Source organism: Papaver somniferum, chromosome 4 (assembly GCF_003573695.1).
Source record: "Papaver somniferum cultivar HN1 chromosome 4, ASM357369v1, whole genome shotgun sequence".
Taxonomy (NCBI): domain Eukaryota; kingdom Viridiplantae; phylum Streptophyta; class Magnoliopsida; order Ranunculales; family Papaveraceae; genus Papaver; species Papaver somniferum.
The window spans coordinates 136,609,313-136,634,574 of NC_039361.1; the positions used below are offsets into that span (position 1 = coordinate 136,609,313).

Sequence of the window (25,262 nt, forward strand, 5' to 3'; positions counted from 1 at the left end):
CTCTATTGATATCATCGTCTTTAAATGAGAATAATGTACAGCCTAATGAGAATAAACGTCAAAATTGAAAGTTAAAGAGAAGGGGTAAAATATTGCTCAGATTGACTGTACTATTGACTTACAAGGAGACGAGGAGGGACTTTCATGGAGCAAATAATTCGACCTGGTTCAATAAGATCAACTTTGATTCCTTGAATGATTAGAGGGTCGAGTAATGAGCCTGGTAAGTCATACATTTCCTCCCCTTCTGATGATGTTCTCTCCAACAACTTCTTCACTGCTTCCAACTCCATTGTTTCCCCCTCTCTATTCTTCTTTACCCAGATACTCCTTCAAGTTTGTTCTTACTTTTTACTTTCTCAATTGGCTGCCCTACATTGACAAGTAATGATAAATTATACATTAGATTCGAACTTTAATATGAACCGCTATTTAAGTAACATGGTGAGAAAACAAAGCATCCATGTATTGTTAATAGACTGTACCAAAAAAATTAAAATCCGTCTCTTATTTAGCAAATTGCTACCTCTGATATCATTACAGACTTAGCGCAGCAGAACACGTGGGTCAACAGAAAATATAAGGAAAATGATTAATCTTCTGCAGGGAAAGTAATATGCCTGAATAAAAATGATGACCGCTGCCATTACTTGCTCAAATCAATCTCAAATCCGCATGAACTAGAATGGAAGAATGATATGCTACTGTACAGTTACCCATTAAATATCTAAAACTGTATTCATAACCATTTCACCAGATTGGCTGATGAATACATTAGTCGAACAACATAAATACTGATTGGCTGATGAATCATTTCACCATTGCCATAGCATGCCCAGTACATGCATCCAAAACCTACATCAGTACATGAACTCGCCATTGACAATTCAATAAACTAAATGAGCTCAATTTTCTCCACCCCACCATGGAAATCAGTTAGGGCATAACATTCAGTCACCGTGTCAATTATAGGTCTTGCTGTTGGCATACCTTAAATCTACTAAAGCATGAACCAACTTAACAGTAAATCCCAATTCCACTTCTCAAAATCCCTAAAACAGCGATCTTTAATAAATTTTATCAAATTCAAGCTAAACCCATTTCTCAAAAATCAATCTTGTCTCTGAAAAACACCCAGTTCATTAAAAACACAAAAATTTCCATTGAACATTAATTGATGAATTTACACACAGAAAACAACAGTTATTGAGGAAGAATTTACCTCCAGGTGATGTAGCACAAGAAACCAGAATCAGGATTGGAGATTTGAGAGACAGGGGAGAGTGGGAGACTTTGATGATAACTTAAATTTTGAGAACTGATTCTCTTTTATGTAAATTCTATCAGCAACCATCATCATTCTTTCTCTCTAACAACGATTCCAACACAAACCCATGTTCTAATTCTTTACAAGCTCTTTAAACCCTTGTTCTTCATCTCTGAACCCATCTGATTTCGAGAACCCACTCATACTCAAGTTCCACTTCCCCCTGAAATTCTCCATTGTCTTCTCTCAAGAACATCACAAACCCGTTTCTCTACTGTTTCTTCTCATCCATCACCGAGATCAACAAATAACAACAATCACCAATTCTAGTATAATAGGGTTTTTAAGGGTAAATATGTAAATCGTGATAGATTCTTTTGACCGAGTCAGCGAAAAAGACCGAGTGTGTGGGTCCTGACGGAAAAACTAATGGTTATGGCATTTAATAAACTCTGAAAAAAACGGTGGCATTTTCTTGAATCGGGATTTGTAAGTGTGGAAGTTTGTTAAAAATCCCAAGAAAATAAGAATCCGAGTTTATCTTCTCGAGTGAGAGATAAGGCCGACCAAATTTACTGAGACACGCACTCGCTTCAACACGTGCATCCACAAGGGTAATATCCAAATTACTATTTTACCCTCCGAAAACAAATTGATAAATCTTCTTCACCCGGTGTCCGAATGACATGTGCGAGTAGTCCATTATGCATAACTTTTCGAGACTTGTTCGATGATACTAGTTTCGTATCTAGATCGTTGTTAAATTAATTTCTATTAATAGTCGAGTAATTAGCGGCTAAGACGTCCCTTGATCATCGCTAGACCAGTCAAATAGCGTTGACGAGCTTGAGGGTCCTTATAGATATGCTTTCTCCAAAGCATTATCACAATGAAATATGTCACGTGCTTTTAGAGTGAGATATTTGAAGTTTCTTTCGTCGAGTTTGAATTTAATGAGCATTATTTCCCCAAGTTAATACTTCTTCTATACAGTCTGCCCCGTTTTTCAGTAAAACAAAATTATTTTTTAACAGATTGCATTTTGTTTTTTCCCCCAGAAAATTGTTCTTATCTTAAACATTGTTGTTAGTTTTCATCATCGAAGACAATTTGAAATATACCTTTAATTGAAATACTTTTATTCTTATCTTGAATGATGGCGTAGATCCACTTGTTAATGCATTCGGCTCCATTTAGTCGTTAAGTTTGGAGCAGCGGGTTATGACGTGTTTACCTATTTCCAGATTCCACGTGAGATTTGTTTTCCTGAAATACATGAAGGTTCAGGATCATAAGAGTTTTTTATTAAGATATTAGTATGCTTTCTTCATCTACGTTGAATTTATATATTAGTTGTTCTCTCGATTCGTGTTATAATTGCTCTCAAACATTTTATGTATGCATCAGATAGGTTCTAGCATTTGCTACACGTCAGGACATCAGAACTTGGATTTTTTAAGAATCCTACGCGAGTACCTAGAGCTTTTCGCTCCAATGATAGAAGTGCTACTGTAATAAACTTTGGAAGTCATACAAACACAATTGTCGTTATAACATGTTTGAATAGCAGAAGTCAGTTCTAGAAGTCATAAGCAATAACATTTTATTTTGCTTGGTTCTAGAAGTCATTTGAAAAAATATCCGCAAGCTGATTTCTAGAAATTGAAAAGTTTGTTCTCAGTGCACATCCAAACGCTCAATTATAACACCTTTGAATACAAAATTCAAAATCATCCTTAACAGAAATCATAAGCAAAATATTTTTTGCTTCGCAAAAAGGTACGGTCTTTTTTACTTCTAGAAGTTGATCTGAGTTCTACACCCAAACTGACTTCTTCCAAGAAGTCAAAAAGTTACTTTTAAGCTTCAAGTTCTCTACTTCAGATTGATGTCGAGCATGATATTGCGAGGTCCCTTGTTCAAAGATCTCCATTTTTTTTTCTTCTACACATACTTGTAATATAAACTTGATGTGCGTGTGATTCAAAAGTTTAGTTGGACTGTTGGTCTTGAGGAGTTTGCACATCATGTTGTTTTCTCAACTGTTGGAATTATTGGACCAACCTTCTTTCTGGTGACCAATTTTCATTCTTATTTGAAATGACCATTTGAAATTGATACTTTGGTTGCTGAAAAAAACTTAAGCTACGTCAGTTCCCATATTTAATTGAATTATCAGTAATTTATTCGCTTGGTACTTCTTGTTTATTTATATGCACACAATCACAGTAATAACACATTTGCTAGACAATTAACTCATAGAGACGATAAAACTTTCACATGACGGAACAAAAAAACAATCACCGGTCTCAATCTTTCTTTTCACTATATAGAACGGTCAAAATAGATTTAGGTTTTATTAACTAAAACTATCATATTGTATATTAAAGATCGACCCATGAATTAAACCATAAAGACCAACATATTTGAGTGCTTACACATGTCGTTGGACATGTTTTCAGCATCCACTGATAACCCTGCTAATCCTCTTCGTAATAACCCATCATTCTATTAATTCCAAGTTCCAAGTAGCGGTAGTTTTCATCGTAAATACAAAACTTATAATCGAACAGAAATAATCACAAACAATTTTATTTGGAAGTATTATGGCATTGATGTGATGCTTCCTTTTTCATTATCGAACAAAATGTTATCCTAGTCCATCCTTGATTTGATGGCCACTACCATAAACATTACAATTTATCATTTTGACAATTCCTATTTCTTACAGGAATATTGACCAGTGATGCTTTTACTCTCTCGTCGACAAAAGATAAATCAACTATTGTTCTTTATATATACTTATCGTATGCATGAAGATAAAACGGACCATGTACGCACATAGCTAAGAGTATAATTTTTGATTCTCTAGTTTCTTTATAATACAAAGAGCTTCCCTTACTGTGGAAGCTATTGCATAACTTATTTCTGGAAGCTAGTATGTAACCCATGTTATACACTGGGACCAGTAGGAATCTTTGGTTTGGTATAGCGGGGCTTCTCCCCGCGCTTGTTGCCCAAATGCGTTAGGATTTCTTTAAAAACTCTTGCTTAGTCTGATTATTTTTAATAGATAGGAAAGTTTGACTCCTTTTATAATCAAACTATGTTATACGACTGAAACATTAAGAAACATATACTTCTGTACCCTTTAAAATGGCAACAAAAAGCAACCAAGTATTTTTTATATTTCTCATTATAGCCACAAAAAAAAGAAGTCCAACGTGTTACCAAGCGGAAAAATTTCCAAATGCCGGAGGTTGATTAGTCACCATCCATACCAAGCCATTAAGGGCATGAGAACTACAAAGCACCTAATTTCTTATAAACTAACAGAGCATGGTCTAAATGAACATGGAAAACAAAAAGAAAAATTTAATTATACCCGGCGTGTACAAGTTTTTAGCGCAAGCATCTGTTCATTGACACGGGGAATCAGCTCTCACCCGTAAATGAGGTATAATTACAGTGAAATCCATTTAGTTCTAAAATTTCACGAATTTGTTTTTTGTTATATAAAGTTTGACACAAAGGACAATAACATGTTTGAAAAGTGGTGAGTTTGGGAATAAACACTTCCTTCCGTAGAAAAAAATCACTCGTATAGATATTATAACGATTATACATACACTATCTAATAAGTGAGGAAAAAATTGATTGTACTGCGCATTTGTACCTTGGTGTTTGTTGATCCTTACAGGAAGATGAGTTATGCTCGTGAGTGTATGCATATAGAATTTTCTTGTACTAAGTACTGGTCAAAAATCTCTATGGTACGACTTTTACTTAAAAGGTTGGATTCGAATGATTTGCTTGCCCTGTATTTGTCCTTGAAGTACATAATAACTTTCGGTTTAAGTTTAGAATGCATTTACTGTTCTGTTGTGCGCTCTATGAATAATAAATATTCTAACTTTTTTTTTACATTGTTCTACTTAGTTACGAATCTATAAGAATCATCTACAAATTGTACACCTGTCACATCTTATTGTTAATTAACTTCTTTAAGCGTTGTCTCTGTTAGAATCATAACTAGTCTTAAGCATATTCTTTTTCCTATCACTGTGAATAGGTGATTTTGCTGGTTTTGTTTAGTTGTCGTTCCTCTCCTAAAGCCTTTAAGTAAAAAAAACATGTACTTAAGAAGCTTTAATAATGTTTTCATTAACTTATAATAAATGTATATTAAAAATTGACACGTAGATGTATAAGAAATCAAAAACAGAGTATAAGAAATTCAGAACAAATGTATTCGCTTACCACGTAGCCTCTGCTTGTTGTCTTTGAAATTCAAAACAGATGTTTTCTATATAACACGTAGATCCAAGCTTAAATTTTAATTCTACTCAAGAAAGTATTTGCAAGAAGTTCCGACGGGTTTTTCCATTTTCTAGGAAACATATTTCACAGATGGAATCCATAAGTATTATAACCTTTTAAATATACTGTAATATGCACGAAGACCATTATCCCATTGAAGCCCTTCCTCACTCAAGATCTTCTTTATTTAGTGATATGAAGCTTAGTTGACGACCAAATTGATGGAGGATAACAAACTATTTATAAAATCATTATGTAGTGCTTTCAATTAGTCTTTGATCTGCACCAATATATCTAAGCACCATGATCATCCTGCATTAAATTTAGTACGAAACCATTAAAAATTTCCTTAGGGTAAAATTGCTAATATAATCATAATTTTCACATCGGTTTAGCTTGCTACTGACAATGATAAACATCACCATTCGTTTGGGGACAAATTCTAAAATATACTTTCTCTACTGCTATCAAAAGCAAGACAGTGTGCATTGTGCATATGAATGGATATTAAGATGAACCAATGAATAAAGAGCAGAAAGAATATCAAGATGTAAATGGATGAACTAATATTAAGAGGAACTAAACTAAAGAAATAAAATGAACAAAAAGAAAAATAATTTATTTTGATTGTGTATTATATCCAATAAAAAACTACAGACTCTGCAACGATAATTTCAAAGATTTGTTGATGTTAGATTTCTAAAAAAGGGTAAAATCGTAACCCTGCATATTCCTGATCCAACAGTCAGATGAATATTGAGAGTTATCTCTCATTAAAGCGTGAAAGCTCATGCCACAGTGATCTCTGATCGAGCGTATTGTCTCTCAGAACATCTCTAAGAACCTCTAATCGAGTATATTACTTCTCAGGACATATGTATACAGTCTCTCAGCTGGGACCACAACATATTTCGTTATCTGAGCAATTTCAGTAATCACTTCTGTAAAGAATCGAAATGATTGGACGGATCCTAGATGTATTACTCACTAGTATAGAGCACTACGTCTTCAGGACGTCGCAATGTTCCCTGACTTTACAGAATACACTTTCAAATCGAGTGTTCTGCTTCAGCTAGCTCATACCTCGATTTCCGAATAATTATAATGCTCCTAAACGGCGTGCCTGCTAGTATAGAGCCATCAATTAATTATTTCTAGTCGCAAGATTCATCAATTGAATTCCTAGAAAAATACTCTGCATTCTGCACAATATTTCATTACTTCAATTTATGGTTATTCCCAGCAGAATTCCATGGGTTAGTAATAAATATTTAATGTGTGGGCATCTGAGCCATCATCGAGTAAGCCCCAAAGAAACGGTGCAAGTGTATTCAACAATAAATGCACTAACGAGCATCTAAACGAACGAATGAGCGCTCGATAACACGAAGGAACGATCAAATAATAATATTAAAATATTTAAAGGAGGCGTCTAAGGAGACCAAACACACCGTCCAGCCGGTCATGTCGCCGTGGTCGGTCCCACGCTTCTCCCTTTATTTTATCATATTTTATTATTTTCCTTGATCCCATGAAAATCTCTTCAATTGATGGAACTCCTTCGTCTCATGGTACTTCCTTCACATTAAGGAAATTATATAAAATAATATAAAAATTAGGAAAAGTGTCGCGGGACCGTAGTCACTAGCCGACCGACCATGCCCTAGCCGTGACCGGTCCACACCTTGTAATTCTTATTCTTATTAAATATTTCCATCGTCTCATGGAAATTCCTTAATCCTATGAAACTTCTTCGTTTCATGGTGTTTCCTTCACATGCAGGAAATTATACAAAAATTACATAAAATTAGGAAAGGTGTCGCGTGACCGTGGTCACTAACCGGCCGGCCATGCCCTAGCCGCGACCGGTCCCACACCTTATAATTCCTTATTTTATTAATTATTTCCATCGTCTCATGGAAATCCCTTAATTTCATGATATATCCCTCAAATCATGAAAATTATATAAAATTAGGGAAGACTGAGGGACCCGACCACTAGCCAACCGACCATGCCCTAGCCATGGCCGGTCCCACACCCCCTTATTTTATTATTATTAATTCTTTTGTTTCCCTCATCTCATGGAAACTCCTTCACTTCAAGGAAACTCCTTGATTTTAATAAACTCCTTGATTTCATGGTATTTTCATAAAATCATGAAAAATAATATAAATTTAAGGAAAGTGTCACGGGACCGGGTTTATTGGACGGTCGGTCATGCCTTGGTCATAGCCGATCCCATATTTCATGATCCCTTATTTTATTACTCTCTCCGTCCTAGTTTACTTGCCAAAATTGAGTTTTTTATCAAAAGTGTACCAAAAAATTACTATATTTTCCACTAAAATTTTCTAATTATTAAGAAAGAAATAAAAACTAGGATATAAAAACTAATATAGTAAACAAGAAATTTGAAAGATTGATGGCGTATGTGAAAGTAATTTGAATTTGTTTCAAGTTTTTGCAAAATGCTATTTTGGCAAGTAAACTAGGACGGAGGGAGTATTATTATTCCCTTCATCTGATGAAGTTTCCCAGTTTCAGCAAAACCCTGGTTTCTGTGTATTTTCTCAAAATGTTGCTCAAACGCTCGTCAGAAAATACCAAAACTCTCAGGACTGAGACACGTACACCATGGTGGCACGGGTATGCCTCCATGACCGACCATGGCCGGCCCTAAGGCTTGCAAGAAGCCGGTCTCACACTTATTCATAACTTATACCTAATTTACCATCAATTGGTCATTGGGTCTAAATTCTCTTCAATTAACTTGAGACTTGCTCGAGTGACCAACAACTGGTCCCACGGTCACCAAGGGTCGGTTTCATGCCCCCTTGGTCGGACCTCATCTCTCCACAATTAGGTTTTGCTACCTAACGCTCGCTCGAGCGCCAATTTAATAAAGGATTAAACCAGCATTTAATCATCCTTTCACCCACTGGTCTTCAAGAGACTTTGGTATTTTTCTCACTCGAGCATCAGGGTACCACATGGTTGATTCATCATCCCATGTAGCCGGTCCCTCCTTCACTCCATGGTTGATTTTCAATAAATCATCAATTGATCAACAATTGATCATAATTAGGGTTTCGAATCCAAAGCTCTGCAAAACATAATTCTGAGCAGATTCAAACATTAATAATTTTGCGTTGATCTCATGATCAACATTTTAATTAATTATACTCGGTTCAGTTGCCAGTATTTTAATTAATATTTATTTTGGTCATGTTACTAATAATTCATCAAACGAGCAACATTTGCTCAGAGCAATATTTGCTCAGACTAAGGAATATTAGTTCAACTATCAATATTCAACAATTCATCGAATGAGCAATACTTGCTCACCTTAACTATCAACATTTACTCGAGAATTATACCTCTGTCTCAACAGACATGTTCAAATCATGAACCCTAGAACATTTACAAATCATGTTCGACTCAGCAATACAAAGACTCATCGTCCCATAAAGTCAGCAACTGACTAACTAAATACACGCCTGCCTTGCAGACTCCACATTCACGAGACATCAATCATGTCACATGAAGGGATATTAACTAGGGTTTTGGTCTGGCGGTCTACGGAACGTGTGTTCATACACACAATGAGAATGTGAGAAAGTCGTGCAATCAGTTGGAGGAGTTAGCAAAGTAGTGGATGGAAAATCAACCAAGTCTCCGCACGATGAATAACTAGTTTTGACACGATTTCCATTTCCCCACTCTTTGACTCCAGCAAACTGTCACACTTCATGGGATCATGATGTCTACTACTTCTGCAACATAAATAGTTCTCTGAACCGATGATTGAAAAAACAGAACAATTCTGGCAAGGAAAACAATTCTTGCCAACAAGACAACGTTCATACGATAGACAGTCTATCGTATATTCATCGTTTTAACAATTACTCTCAACTGAGTAAATTCAATCACTCAGAAACTATTTTCACGCAAAATACACAACACCAACAATACTTGATCACCATTCATCTCACACATTTCTCAGCTTCCCTCCTATAGATCAACCCATCCTCTCTTGTGACCGAATTGACTCCGTAACGACCATTGTCTTGGTTTAGGTCGGAGTCCTACAGATTGATCTCTCGAATTCAAAGCACTCCCTTTTGCAGTGCATCTTTGTGAGGTTGAGCAATTTGCTCGGTTCAAGGAGTCTCCACCGCACGGTCGTCTCCTCAATTCCTTAAAAACCAACAAATCGTTTTGCCCCATCTACAATCTTATACTCCCTTCTATTATACAACTCACTTATCTTTCATTACTTACTGAAATGCACTACGACCTTCAACCCATTATAATTAAATTTAAGTTGAATTCTTTATCTCAAAAGTCATTGATATCTCTATCTCTCGCAGGTGACTTGCTCATATTGAGATGCTTAGGACCTTTCTGAAAGCTTCGAGACGTTAGGCTTGGAAACCCATAAATATCTGATCATCCACCTTTCTACCACTCAAAGGATATACCCATAAACCATCCCTAACCTATGTCATTTCCCAGCTCTCAATTGCTTAAAGACTTAAAAAGTTTATTTGTGAGCACCTCCTTCATGTGAGGCAGAGTCTAAACAATACTCATGCGGTAGATCCAAGTCTTGGTCTATACCCTCGTTCTTCTATAGCACCCGGTTCTGGCTTTGGAGATCCACATTATGTGAAGTACGTAACTGGAGACTCGGCTCTAGCAAAAAACCATAGTTAATATTTCCATTAATCGCATTTGCACGTTAAAATAACATTAGAGGAAGCGCATTGAAAGACGCATTGTGAAGTGGATGTCGTAGTGAAAAGATGAGGTACTTGAGTATTGCAGAGACACATAAGTTCACTTTATCTAACAGATCAATGTATGAGTTCCCTTCTTTTCGATACACTGTTAACTTCATATTTCATCAAATCCTAACGATAAAATCCCAAAATAAAGTACACGTAAAACCTTTTGTTTAGTAATTTCCTATGTGTTAACCTTTTCCCCCAAATACCAACAACATCTAAAGTTACTAAAGTCCTCAAATCCCGAAGTGCAATTAACATACACAGTTACAAATTATCTCACATTTAGATTAGATTTAGATCATGTACATCAAGAAAGCTTGTTTTCCTTTATCCTAGAGGTTAGGTTATCTTAATTCAATAATAACTTCATCTTTAAATCCTAAAGATGTTGTCAAATTAAGATGTGATCCAAATTACAGGAAAAATAGGAAGTTCAATATAGACATAGTAATCATCAGCTAAAACACATTCGATCTTTTTGGTTGTATTAGGAGAATCTGTAAAATGAAACCAAGTTCATAAGTGAAGTCACAAAATTTCATAAGAGAAGTCACAAATTCCCATATCTCTTCCAAGATCTCCACCTTTTATTATTCCAGAAACATAGTAGTTCAGAATGAAATAAAAAAGCGTTTATTGTTGTATATGAACTGCACACAAAAAAAATAAAAAAAAATAATCATGCAAGGGGTTAGTTGAATATGGTAAAATAGGATTATCAATAACAAAGAACCACATCAACATCTTTACAAACAGATTACAACTAATTGCTGATTAAAATACCTTTTGTCTAATACACCTCCCTAACTTGTTGAATTAACAATTGCTTTTCATGCTACCAGTCTTATTCAACCTGGAGTACTTTCTTTTCTTTTTTTGGAGTTTCCTTCCAAGGATCATCTATTTCATACAAAATGATGTATGGTTCATATTTATTTCATGGCACAACATAATAAGATGTCATAAGGATATCGGAAATGCGAGATATACCGAGGGATTGCACCTGCAAATGAAAAATAAAAAATATATTATAAATATATGTCTCGATAAATGGCATGGATTAATTTAAAGTCCATTCAGGTAGTCTAATTTTGTTTGTCAAATTTTCGGTCATATGTAGAATTAAGAAGAAATTGTAGCAATAATAGTGAACTACCAAAAAAAATTGGTATGTTAACACCCTAATCAATAGTATTTCGTTCAATCTTGGACGACCTATGCTTCTCTTTGTGTCTGCTAGATGAAAAATAAGAAATTGTTTATTTAATAATGTGTAAGTTAAAATGTTTCTTACCCCCTATCCATAATGATTATGTCAAAGCAGAACATTCTCTACAAATTGGTTTTCCTGGCCGAACTCTTTTACACCCACCAAGCACATCCCCTGGAATCTAAAGTTAAACAAATGGAAATTGTTGTTGCTAGCAAATTCCCTGCTTAGAATCATTTCTACTTTATTTCATATGAATTAGTCAATAACTACAACTTAAAACTGCCAAAACCGAATACCTACGACCTTCATGGCACTTGGATGGACAACAATGCACATCCATATAACTATCACAAATTCCACCTAAATTGGATGCATGTATACAGAATAATACAAAAAGAATCCTGATTATCAGATAATATTAGTGACTTTCTAGAAAAAAAAACATTGAGTTGGAGCTTCACCTTAAGATCGAATTAAGTGGTATGGTCTTGAACTCTTGATGACTTTTTGCACTCATTACCTTAACTCTCTGTATTAGGTCACAGGCAAGGAGCTCTTAGTTTCGCAGGATCAACAAAACTAAGCCAGCCATCCAAGAACTCCGCCATTCATCACTTTTTGAGCCCCATGTGCATCTTCTTTAGCTGCATAATAAGAAAATAAACAAAAAAAATGCAAACCACAATGAAAAGAAAAACCAACCTGTCAGGGGAGAAAGATCTAGACCTTGGATGAATCACGTGGTTTCTTGAGTACCATCCTTGGAATCAATCTAGACAAAACTCGTCAACAACAACTCTCAACAATTCATGGTTGAGGCAACTATAAGCACTAATTTTGAAACTGCGTAAGATCAGACAGGATACGTAGCGTACACCAATCAGAGACCACACAAAGCAGATATCGGCTCATAAACCTTTAATGTGTATATATCAAGTAAACTGAAGCAGGTACCGAACATAAAAATCAACCCTTTCATTACAACCATGGGTAAGTCAAAAACCCAAGTATTCCAAAAAGATGATAACATAAATTTCCCCTTGATAAAAACAAAGAATTGGGGCACTGACATTAAGAAAATTCTCATCCTAGCTCAGATTGTAAAACAACGTAAAACAGTTTATAAACAACTGATATCGAAATCTAAGAAACAAAACCCTAATCAAATTAACCAATTGCAATAGCTTTGTAGGCATAGAAAATCACTTCCTCTACAGACAAACAATGGCAGTCAAAAATTAACCATTTGACCATAGCACATAAATCATCTTCAAGAAATACATACGCCATATAAACTACAGAAGGTGCTGAGATATATAGCCAGTTAATTTTGTATGAAAAGGTGATTACAGCTTTTCGACAATGAAATTGGTCAAATAACACGTTAGCAACGTAGATGGCACAGATCAAAGAGATAAGTCATTACCACAAAGCAAATGAAATCTTTAAAACACCCATTGTTGGAAAAAAAACAAAAATCAAACACAAATCAAAGAGGAGAGCAAAGGTCTAGGGTTTCTGTGAAGAGAAGAGAGAAACAGAATCGCAGAAAGAAAACCGGAATATACATGGTTATCGCATAACCTTTGTCAAGAAATAAAAACTTCCAAAATTATCTAAATACTTATGTAAAAATTTAAGAAAATTCCTGAAAATAGTTTGTTTGAAAATACTAATTCTTATCGCCAAAATTTGGCATAAGAACTTAAACGGAAATAATGATTATCCATACTTACAATAGGAAACCATATTTAGTAAGAATGGTAAATATCTATAGTAGTTTAGGAATCTTAGATTTGTTTCTTAATTTAAGCATTAGATCCTTAAAATAGTTTCTTGCAATGGTTCGTTACTAAAAATTTAAGCATTAGATCTGAAGGTCTAGATTTCATTAAAATTATGTAAACGCGGTGTAAGAAAATCCTAAACCTATCGACTAATATGGAGCATCAATCCCATTAAAAATTGACGACCACGAAATGTAAAGGGGCTAACTTTGATTTCGGCCAATCAGGAGCAAGAGTTCCGTTCACCGGCCAATGGGAGGGAAGGTTACCGCAATTCTCGACGTGATGTGAGAGATGTGATTGGATGTTTAGGTTGTTGATGGCATGCACCCTTGTACATTTTATCCTTTTATACCAATATCTAAAATTCAATTAAGAGGACTTAAGACTTGGACATAGTTGGGACTTAAAAATGAATAGCCAAGCTTAACCAAAAATGGTGATTAACAGCATCACTTAAGGGTACTAGTTTGAATCATTTAAATGTAGGTTGACAAAATTCAAATAAGAAAGTGTTTATGCAGTATTACATTAAAATGGTAAAATCATTCTCATAGTAGTCGTGTACTCACAATATTATGAAGTTAGGCTAGAAACATAAAGACATAAACTAACAATAGACAGAAAACCGAAGACTAGAACTCTAATAAGAAAGACATTAGTTTAAATCATTTAAAAGTAGTTAGACAGAATTCTAATAAGAAAGTGTTTATGCAGTATTACATTAAAAATGGTAAAATCATTCCCATAGTAGTCGAGTACTCACAATATGATGAAGTTAGGCTAGCAACATAAATTCATAAACTAACAATAGACAGAAAATCGAAGAATAGAACCCTACTATGGTGATTAACAACACCACTTAAGGGTGCTAGTTTAAGTCATTTAAAAGTAGTTAGACAGAATTCTAATAAGAAAGTGTTTGTGCAGTATTACATTAAAATGGTAAAATCATTCCCATAGTGGTCGAGTACTAACAATATGATGAAGTTAGGCTAGCAACATAAAAGTATAAACCAACAATAGACAGAAAATCGAAGAATAGAACAATAGAAAATCAACAAGACGTTGTTAAATCGAGTCTAGGGCTAGAAGCCAAATTACCCATTGATCTAACGATTATTTTCTTAAAAAAATTAATAAATTCTACCTTCTAAGAGACGGCTAATACTCTATTATACTAGAAAAGAAAACCTAGAGAGAGAAAACCCTAAAACTAACGGACAGAAACACCCTTTCTTAAGAGATAAACTAGCAAACGTCCTAAAAAGATAATATTCATGACTAATCAGAATATGCCCCTGCATCACAATAATTTAAGCATGCAGTTTCAAACTTAAGACAGATATATTTTTGACTAGCTAGTCTGGTTGAGTACGATAGTTTAAACGTACATCAAGGATCTAACGATGCCCATTCTATGAGAACTTAGCAAATACAACAAGACAGATTTTCACCTTCAATTTCAAATAAAATAAGGAATTGAGATCATTACTACCACGGTTTCATTTCCATTCCTAAAATATCAAATTCAAGAGGGAAACTAATTCCTAACCAGGGACGGAACTACGGCCAGACTAGGGATGGCTTAAGCCACCCCTACAAGCCCAAAAGACTTGTTTTCCACTACTTATTTTAGTTGGGTTGCTAAAATTAAGCCCAAATAATAGACTTAAGCCACCCCTAAAAGCCCAAAACCACCCCCAAGTTAAATTTCTAGTTCCGCCACTGTTCCTAACATTGACTTGTAAACCGACATTCCTACCCATTTAAATCAACTAATAGCATATGCAACAAAACTGAGTGAATGATTTAACTGTAGATGTCATTCTAAATCCATAACGAAAACATTACGGAATCACCTAACTCGGCATGGCTTAGACATTTATGTACACGCATATACACAATAAAACACAGACACTACAGTACTATTTAAAGCATACTTGAACCCATACACCATTCATGGCTTCACTATTTTACAAATACCATAATGGCTAATTACTGCATATACAATTTTATGTTGGCATAAATACCATGATCAAAAGCTATTCAATCAGAGTTCAGTCCAATAGATCACAGTACTTCTCTATATGACATGTTATCCCAATTAATTGGACATACTTCTAAAATTTGTTACTGTAGTTAGTTCCAATACAACCATTGCTCACAATTCAGTGCAGGAATATCTTTGAATGAACATTACGGAACTGTAACTGCACTTCTCACGGAAGTTATAACATTTCAAGACATAAAACCTCCATGCATGAATGGTACAAAACAGTAACAATACTGATCTCCCCCGCAATACAACTACCATGATGCATGTATAAATTAATAAACATAAGAATATTGATTCACTAAATTTACCTTCACTAGCAGTGACCAGATCAAGACCCAGGTTACATTTCTTTCATAACTTCTCTCGAACAGTTGGCAGGCATATTTTCACGATGAAGAACTGATTTTGCTGCACAAATTTGGCTCCCTTTCATAGATTCTAGACATGAAAATTTTGAGTTCAACTATAATACAACAATCCCAGTTTAGTATGAGCTCTAAAACACCTTTCAATTTCAGCCATTAAACATCTAACCACGGCAGCAAAACATGTCTTCAAGTGGTTCTTAATTTTCAATGACATGTTTTGCTTGACTTGTGACCTGTTAAACACCTTAAATAGTTTTCTAAGCAAGTATCTACCTAATTAACAAGTAATATAGTGTAGTCAAGTTCGTTCACACGAGGAGCAAGGGGTTTTAATTGTTTAGTTGTCACAAAAGGGGTTGGTTTTGAAAAGAAAAAAAAAATAAACAAAGCAATTAAAAGTGTATGTTGAAACCAATAAGATAGATTAGATCAAGGAATCCTTCTTCGTTACAAAACAATAAATCAAGTTATGTTCTTTTCCACTTTTTATTAGTCACAGATTATCACCAACCGTAGGTAAAGCAGCTAGCTCAGTGCTAAACCCCTAAATCCCTAGTATCACCGGATACGGAAGTTCTCGACTACCAGATTCTATTCACCAAACCACCTAGTAGTAGCTCACTCAAGATGTAATTTAGTTAAGACTATTTATGTTTTAGTCTATTTATGAATTTATTAGGTTGATATTAGTAGTTAGACTCTTAGCTCAAGGTCTACTTGCTAATGTTGTTTTCACACACAATTGCTCCACAGAATCCCTCCGCAAGGTCTCGTGTTTGCTACTTGTGTAAAGAGTCAAGAAACCATTACTTATCCCCTAACTTTCACTAGCTTTAGATCAATTAACAAATCAATTTAGTTGGCCACCTAAACAATCTATCAATCAACCATGAATGTTTAAACATTCCTATTAGTAAAAACAAACGATAATCATGTGAAAAACTTCAAAATAGATTTAAAACCAAAACTCAAAACATGTTAAGAACTAGGAATTCATCCTAAATCAATAAGAAAATTAGCTACTCATGTTTTTGAAATTCACACAAATAATTAAAGGGAGAATTTTTAAAGTTCACACAAATAATTAAAAGAAGAATTTTGAAAGCAAGCAAAAATACAAGTGTTGTGTGTGTAGAGAGGTGTGTAGAAGTTGTGTAGAGAACTTCTCTATTTATAGGCTTCAATTTCCTAGCAATCCTCTTAGGAATAGAACCCCTTTCCCTTTGTAGCTCAACTTCCAAATCCAAGTCTTTCTCAAATCTTCCATCTTCTCTTTCCAAATCCAAGCCCAATTCTTCAAACCCATGAGTTTAGAAAATTCTTCACAAATTCTGCTACTTTTGAGTCGCCAGAAAAAGTTCTCGGAATCACCGGAATCCGGCCACAGAACTCCCCGCCGGTCGCTGGAATCTTCTTCTCTGTTGACGGAATATTCTGTCACCGCACCGTTATAATTAACAGCCAGACCAGTCAAACCGTTAGTCAATTTGGTCAAGGGAAGTAGTCAGCCATCTTGAGTCAGCTTCTCAGTCAGTCATACTGAGCTTACTGGATCTTGTTCAGCTGAGTCAAGGACTGTCGGTCATGGTCATCACAGCGCTGAGTTGAATCGTCAGAGGGGAAATTCAGACAGAGTTTCCTCTATTTTCAGGATTAATCCGGCCATAATTTCAGGCCATTTTCTTCTTCCCTGCGACAATCCTACACATTCATCTATTGTAACTCAAGCATTAGAAGCTTCAGATTATCATCAGCTTTTCAATTCTTTCAACATCTTTGTAATTCAACCACACAGCACCACCAACACTTTCCTGAGCTTCACGGTGTAACAACATCGACTCAACTTCTTCACAGCCTCTTGTTTTGCAACTCAAACAAGCATCAACCCATGAGAATCCTCCCTGTTCTGTCGAACCCATCTCCTTCTTCTTCGAATTGCTCCATTCAAAACCCATTTGCTCTTCCCGATATACTGAATCTCGACCGCAACATTCATGGTTGTAAATTCAATACAATTTTATCACCACCACCATATGGCTCAAACCCATCTCCCGTTTCATCATTTAACAACTTGTTCTTCTTCTCGATTAACAAATCCCATCTCATCGGAACGCATAAGAAACCCTAACTTCAATTTCTACAACAACACCAATATTCTTCCTCCTTCACTGAGATTCAAACATCAACTCTGTGTCTCGATCTTAAATTCATCAGTAAACCCTGAACATCATGGATTTCTCCTTTGAATCCACTTCAATTTCATCTCTCAGTTTCTCAATTGGCTGAAAATCATTTCCATTTTCAGATCCCCTTTTATTTCTCTCGAACAACCACTTTTATTTTCTTCTCAATTTCTGTTACAAATGATTGAGAAAGAAGAGATATTTATCGACTTTAGGGTTAGGTTGGGTTTGGGTGCTCACGGCCCACAAATCTTCTGGATAAGGGATACTCGAATTAGTAACCCCTTAACCTTAGCTTGACTGCATTTAGTCCTCCTCCAAGCAAGGTTACCCTTAACCTTGACTGGGGTCCAGATAATGTTCGCCATGAGATGATAATTTTGTCCTTTTGGCTCAAATAGGGTAATTTCTTCTTCTTTTCCTCCATCGACTCCAAAGTACCTAATAACTCAAAAACACTCGTAAAATACATAATTCACACGAAAAGTAACAAAGAAAGCATAACCAATAGATATTAAATATGGTGTAATCTACACCCTATCAAATTCCCCCACACTTAGACTTTGCTAGTCCTCGAGCAACTCAAACTAAAACTTACAACTTCAAAGCGTTCTAGTGTCCCAAGCATCCAAAGAGTTATGAGGACATAAAGTTTCTGCATGCTAGTAATAAGAAGTTAGAAATACCAAAGAACATGTTCTCATTCTTGAATGTTGAGTGAGAAATAACCACACCATAATGAGAGAACGCGTGTTTGAGAAGCGATCAATAAGCATTTCGCCTCGACTTCTGCCTCACCAAAAAGGGTTTTATGAAATTGCACTCAAAAGACGTATTTTTATGGTTCTCACATGTGTGCAGGTAGGAATGAAGAGATAAATCCTGCAACACGTTGAATGGTGGGAAGGACAACTTCCGAAATATTTTAAAAACCCACATCTTTTAACATTTTGAAAAAACATTTTTCTAACGATCTCTAAGAAAGTAAATCAACCACTATTATTGAGGATGAGATTACTTACTTACCTTCACATCCGATTGCAAATTATGATAACACCACTCTCACGACATCCAATAGAAACGTCTTCCACTCCTCATCTTCATTTTCTTGATTGTCGTCTTCGGCTTCAACTATTGATGATAATAAACTCTTGAATTTCATAGATCCTTGACAATTTGTAACTCTTTACCTTAAATTCCTTATCGCTTGAAACTTCTTTATAGATTTTCCTTCCCCACGGCTTATTAAATAAAAGATAAAAACAAAAATTTCTCTTGCCATCATTTCATTTTTTTTTTTAGAGACAAGAGAAATAAAATACAAAACGAAGTGAAAATAAAAACAAACCATAGCCGTGGGAAAAATACTTTACCGCTTGATTCTTCACAACTTGTATCGTCTCGAAATCATAAACTTCAATAATTCTCACCCTTTGCTTTTCTTTGCTCTTGTAAATAAGTCTTCAACTTGGATATAAAATTACGCTCCTTATATGTAAGTCTTCAACATGTATATATAAAAATCCGCTCATTATATGTTGCTTTACTTGGATATGAAATTTACTTTTTTCTTGTTCCGTTGCTTGTAAACCTTAAACGTTTTCAACTTTCCTTGTAGATTTTGATGTTGCTCCCTTGTTGATGATTATGGTGTTTCTATGGACCCGTTGTTGTCGAGAGAGAGAACGGTGCTAACTGAAAATCGAACTACAAGAAGGAGGCTTTCATCTATAGACGTCACCCTCATGATTGACAAAATTAGCACTCAAGAGATCAAAGAGTAGTGCTTCTATTGGTGGGAGGTTGGGTAGCTCACCATTCTACCCGGAACTAACGTACGGTGACACACACTCAAAAGAAAGCTCTTTAGTTATTTATAAAGAAATCTGGTTGGTGCCTCGCATGATATAAATAGGGTAGTCTCCACTAATGATTGATCAGCAACTCTAATAATGCATGTCTCCCTGCTCCTAATCTGCATCACCGACATGATTAAATCCATTATTTAACACTCTAACAAGCAAGAAATCCGAACGTAGTTCCCTAACACTTCCAAGTTCAGTTATGTCGGTCAGAATTCTGTATGTAAACATATGTAGAAGTATGCTAGTGACTCTAAAATCTCTACAAGTTGGAGGTTTTATGCAATTTTTTTTTTAAAAATAAATAAATGAAATGCTTAACCACTCCCCCACACTTAAACCTTACATTGTCCTCAATGTAATTGAATCGTCCAAGTAAAGTCAAGGTGGAAAATCCTAACATGATATGGAACAAGAAAAATAAATAAACAAAACAAAAAGAAAATAAAAAGTAAAAGGTAAGAAATACAAAACTTATGGGTTGCCTCCCATTAAGCGCTTGTTTTAAAGTCGATGGCCCGACTTAGCTGTTGCTTCACATTACTCCTCCAGAGGGAGTGAATCCTCAAATAAAAGTTCATCCACATTCACATATGCGATGTTCTCGTAATATGGCTTCAATCTATGGCCGTTGACCTTGGAAACCGAGTTGTCTCTAAGACTAGTAATTTCAACTGCACCATAAGGAAAAACATTAGTAACAACATATGGTCCAATCCAACAGGACCTTAATTTTCCAGGAAATAGTTTAAGGCGAGAATGATATAAAAGGACTTTTTGTCCCACTTCGAAGCTTTTACGAGAAATCATCTTATCATGAAAAAGCTTGGTCTTTTCCTTATAAATACGGGCACTCTCGTATGCATCTTTACGTATCTCCTCTAGCTCATTTAGTTGTAACTTTCTTTGCTTCCCGCTTCATCATACTCCATGTTGCATTTCTTTATCGCCCAATAAGCCTTATGTTCAAGTTCAACCGGAAGATGACAAGCTTTACCATAAACCAACCGATATGGAGACATTACAATTGGTGTCTTGTACGCCGTTCTATACGCCCAAAGTGCATCATTAAGCTTAAAGCTCCAATCTTTCCTTGTAGTATTCACCGTTTTCTCAAGAATGAACTTGATTTCCCGGTTTTAAATTTACGCTTGTCCACTAGTTTGTGGATGATAAGGAGTACCAATCTTATGTATAATGTTGTACTTCTTGAGGAGAGCCTGGAAAGCCTTCTTGAAATGTGAGCCTCCATCGCTTATCACCACTCTTGGTGTACCATGCCTAGTGAATATGTTTTCTCTTACAAAATCACAAACAACTTGAGAATCATTAGTTTTGGTGGCTCTAGCTTCCACCCATTTCGAAACATAATCCACCGCAAGAAGTATATAAAAATTTCCATTTGAATTGACAAAAGGACCCATAAAATCGATTCCCCACACATCAAAAATCTCAACGGTGAGGATTGCTGTGAGTGGCATTTGATTTCGAGCCCTTTGACATCTATCACACGATTTACAAAAAACATGTGCATCTTCAAACAAGGTGGGACAATAAAATCCACTCTCGAGAACTTTGAGAGCGGTACGTTTAGAACCAAAATGGCCACCACAAGCAAGAGTGTGACAAAAATAGAGAACAAATTGAAATTCAGAATTAGGCACGCACCTTCGTATCATTTGATCCACGCCATATTTCCATAAGTATGGTTCATCCCACACATATTGCTTGGCTATCTTCTTAAGTTTCATCTTTTGGAAGTTAGACATTGTATTAGGTACCTTCCTGTTTACCAAGTAATTCACTATATCCGCGTACCAAGGTGTAGAATTTTCCAAGGAGAAAAGTTGTTCGTCCGGAAAGCGGTCTTGAAATGGAAGTTCTTCTTGAGACATAACAAGTCTACTGAGATGATCCGCAACGGTATTCTCCACACCTTTCTTTTCTCGAATTTCTATGTCGAACTCTTGTAGCAATAGGATCCATCGGATTAGCCTTGGCTTAGCTTCTTTCTTCTTTATTAAGTATTTAAGTGCGGCATGATCGGAATATACAATAACCTTGGTGCCCACCAAGTATGATCAAAACTTTTCCAATGCAAAAACTATAGCCAATAACTCCTTTTCCGTGGTAGAATAGTTGATTTGTGCATCATTAAGGGTCCTCGATGCATAATAGATAACATGGGACAATTTTTCCACTCTTTGACCCAAAACGGCTCCAACCGCATAATTACTAGCATCACACATTAATTCAAATGGAAGATTCCAATCCGGTGATTTGATAATTGGCGCACTTGTCAACATTGCCTTCAATTTGTCAAAGGCATCCTTGCATTCCTTGTTGAAGTCAAAAGGTACCTTCTTTTGTAATAACTTGCACATCGGCATGGAGATTTTGGAGAAATCCTTGATAAGCCGCCTATAGAAACCTACATGGCCAAGAAATGAACGGATTTCCCTCACTGAAGTGGGATATTGTAAGTTCCTTATTAAATCTATCTTTGACTTGTCAAATTCGAGCCCTCGAGGATGTGACCAAGTACTATGCCATGACTTACCATAAATTGACATTTCTCCCAATTAAGGACAAGGTTTGTGTCTATACATCGTTTAAGAACTAGTTCAAGGTTATCTAAACAACTATCAAAAGAATTGCCATAAACACTGAAATCATCCATAAATACCTCGATGATGCGCTCCACATAGTCCGAGAATATACTTACCATGCATCTTTGGAAAGTAGCCGGTGCATTGCAAATACCAAACGGCATCCGCCTATATGCAAATGTTCCAAACGGACAAGTGAAAGTGGTCTTCTCTTGGTCCTCCGGTGCAATAAAAATTTGGTTGTATCCCTAATAACCGTCCAAGAAACAATAATGAGAATGCCCCGCTAACCGCTCTAAAATTTGATCAATGAAAGGTAAAGGAAAGTGGTCCTTTCGATTTGCGGAATTAAGCTTTCTATAATCAATGCACACTCTCCAACCGGTTTGAACTCTTGTAGGAACAAGTTCATCGTCTTGATTTCTAACAACCGTAACACCGGACTTCTTTGGTACAACTTGTACCGGACTAACCCATTTGCTATCGGATATTGTGTAGATCACCCCCACACTTAGGAATTTGAGTATCTCTTTCTTCACAACCTCCATCATGGGAGGATTAAGCCTACATTGAGCATCACGTACCGGCTTCACGTTCTCTTCCATTATAATTCTATGCATGCACACGGATGGACTAATGCCTTTGATGTCCGCAATTTTCCACCCAACAGCCGTTTTGTGCTCTTTCAAAATTCTAAGCAAACAGTCTTCTTGTACCGGTGTGATGTTCTTTACAATAATCACCGGAAGCTCATCTTCATCTCCCAAGATAGCATACTTCAAATGTTCCGGAAGTGGATTCAATTCTAGCTTAGGCGTCTTCACCATAGATGGTACAAGTAATTCATCATCCATGGGTAAAGAAATATATGAAACATTATCCTTTTTAGCTTCTTGCAATGCCGTCAAGGCACCACACATCTCCACCAATTCCTTGGAGATTTCAACATCCAAATTAGACAAGCCGTGGACGTCCAATTCAATGCTCCTTTGCAACACCACCTCAAGTTCGTCTTTTTGACTCAATTCCACCTTTTATTGCGCTAACGAACTAACCACATCAATGGAGTAAGCGGAATGCACATCACTTGGGTAGCGCATGGCTTCAAATATGTTGAAGTGTATTATCTCCTTATCGAATTCCATAGTAAGTGTACCCTTATCAACGTCAATCTTCGTCTTTGCGGTCTTCATAAATGGCCTCCCAAAAAGTAAAGAAGTAGATGACTGATTCTCATTTTTGTCCATATCCACCACGAATAAATCAACCGTAAAAATTAGCTAATTCACTTGCACTAGCACGTCTTCTACAAGTCCCTTAGGATATATGTTAGACTTGTTTGCTAATTGGATAATAACTCTTGTCTCTTTCAAAGGTCCAAGATTTAAGGAGTTATATATATCGGCCGCTATTACACTTATGGAAGCTCCCAATTCAAGTAAAGCATGTTCAAACCTTTTTGTACCAATAGTAATTGGCCCCGTGAAACCACCGGGATCCGTGCACATTATAGGCATCTTCTTCAGTAGCGTAGCCGACGCACTCTCGCCAACTTTAGTAATTTCATTACCAAGCAACCTATCATTCTTTGTGCATAATTCCTTCATGAACTTAGCATACCTTGGCATTGTCTTGATGGCCTCTATGAAAGGGATGTTGATTTCGATCTTCTTGAAGATATCCATGAGTGCCTTGTCTTGAGCTTCTTTCTTGGACTTAGCAAAGCGACTAGGAAAAGGAGGTGGAGTTGTGAAACTAGGAACCGGTTCCTTGGATTGGTCAGTTGGTGTTGAATTCTCCTTTGGTGCGACTTCCTCTTTGTCTTTGACTACCTCTTCACTAGCTTCTTCATGATGATGACTTGGACTCTCCACTTGTCTCCCACTTCTTAACGTAATCGCATTAACATTTTCTATTGGATTCACAAATGGTTGTGAAGGAAGCTTTGTGGATGCTTGAGATTTCAATAGATGCACATCGGTTTCCAATTGTCCCATTTGGGTTTCCAAAGCCTTAATGGCCGATTCATTCTTTTGTTGGATTTGTTGTAACATAGAAGCAAGACCTTGCATGCCTTGCATTAACGCATTGAGCTTATCATCACTCGAAGAATCATACTCCTTGACTTGTTGTGGTTGGAATTTTTGTTTAGGTTGGAAGAGTGATTGTTGGAAACCACCTTGTTGCACATATGGATTAGGTGCCGCCGCTTTCTTGTTCGCATAACTAAAGTTAGGATGATCCTTCCAACCGGTATTGTAAGTATTGGAGTATGGATCGTACCTTTGCCTTTGATTTGGATATAAAGCATTTACTTGTTCGATCTCATCATCCGGAATAATTACCGCGGCCATTCGTTGCTAAAAGGGAGGAGGTTTTGGTTTTGAAAAGCAAAAGAAAATAAACAAAGCAATTAAAAGTGTATGTTGAAACCAATAAGAAAGATCAGATCAAGAAATCCTTCTTCATTGCAAAACAATTAATCAAGTTATCTTTTTTCCACTTTTTATTAGTCACAGATTATCACCAACCGTAGGTAAAGCAGCTAGCTCAGTGCTAAACCCTTTAAATCCCTGGTATCACCGGATACGGAAGTTCTCGACTACCAGATTCTATTCACCAAACCACCTAGTAGTAGCTCACTCAAGATGTAATTTAGTTAAACACATTAAGATTTATGAATTTATTAGGTTGATATTAGTAGTTAGACTCTTAGCTCAAGGTCTACTTGATAACGTTGTTTCCACACACAATTGCTCCTCCGCAAGGTCTCGTGTTTGCTACTTGTGTAAAGAGTCAAGAAA

At 36.1% G+C, this 25,262-nt stretch overlaps 1 protein-coding gene across 1 annotated transcript in view; it reads right to left on the minus strand.

Moving 5' to 3' along the window:
- Positions 1–316: 316 nt before the first annotated feature.
- LOC113273170 (telomere repeat-binding factor 5-like) overlaps positions 317–25,262 on the minus strand; it is a 58,139-nt gene continuing 33,193 nt past the window's right edge. Inside the window, exon 5 of the mRNA XM_026522932.1 lies at positions 317–372. Coding sequence (XP_026378717.1) covers positions 317–372 — 56 coding nt within the window. The remainder of the gene's footprint in view (positions 373–25,262) is intronic.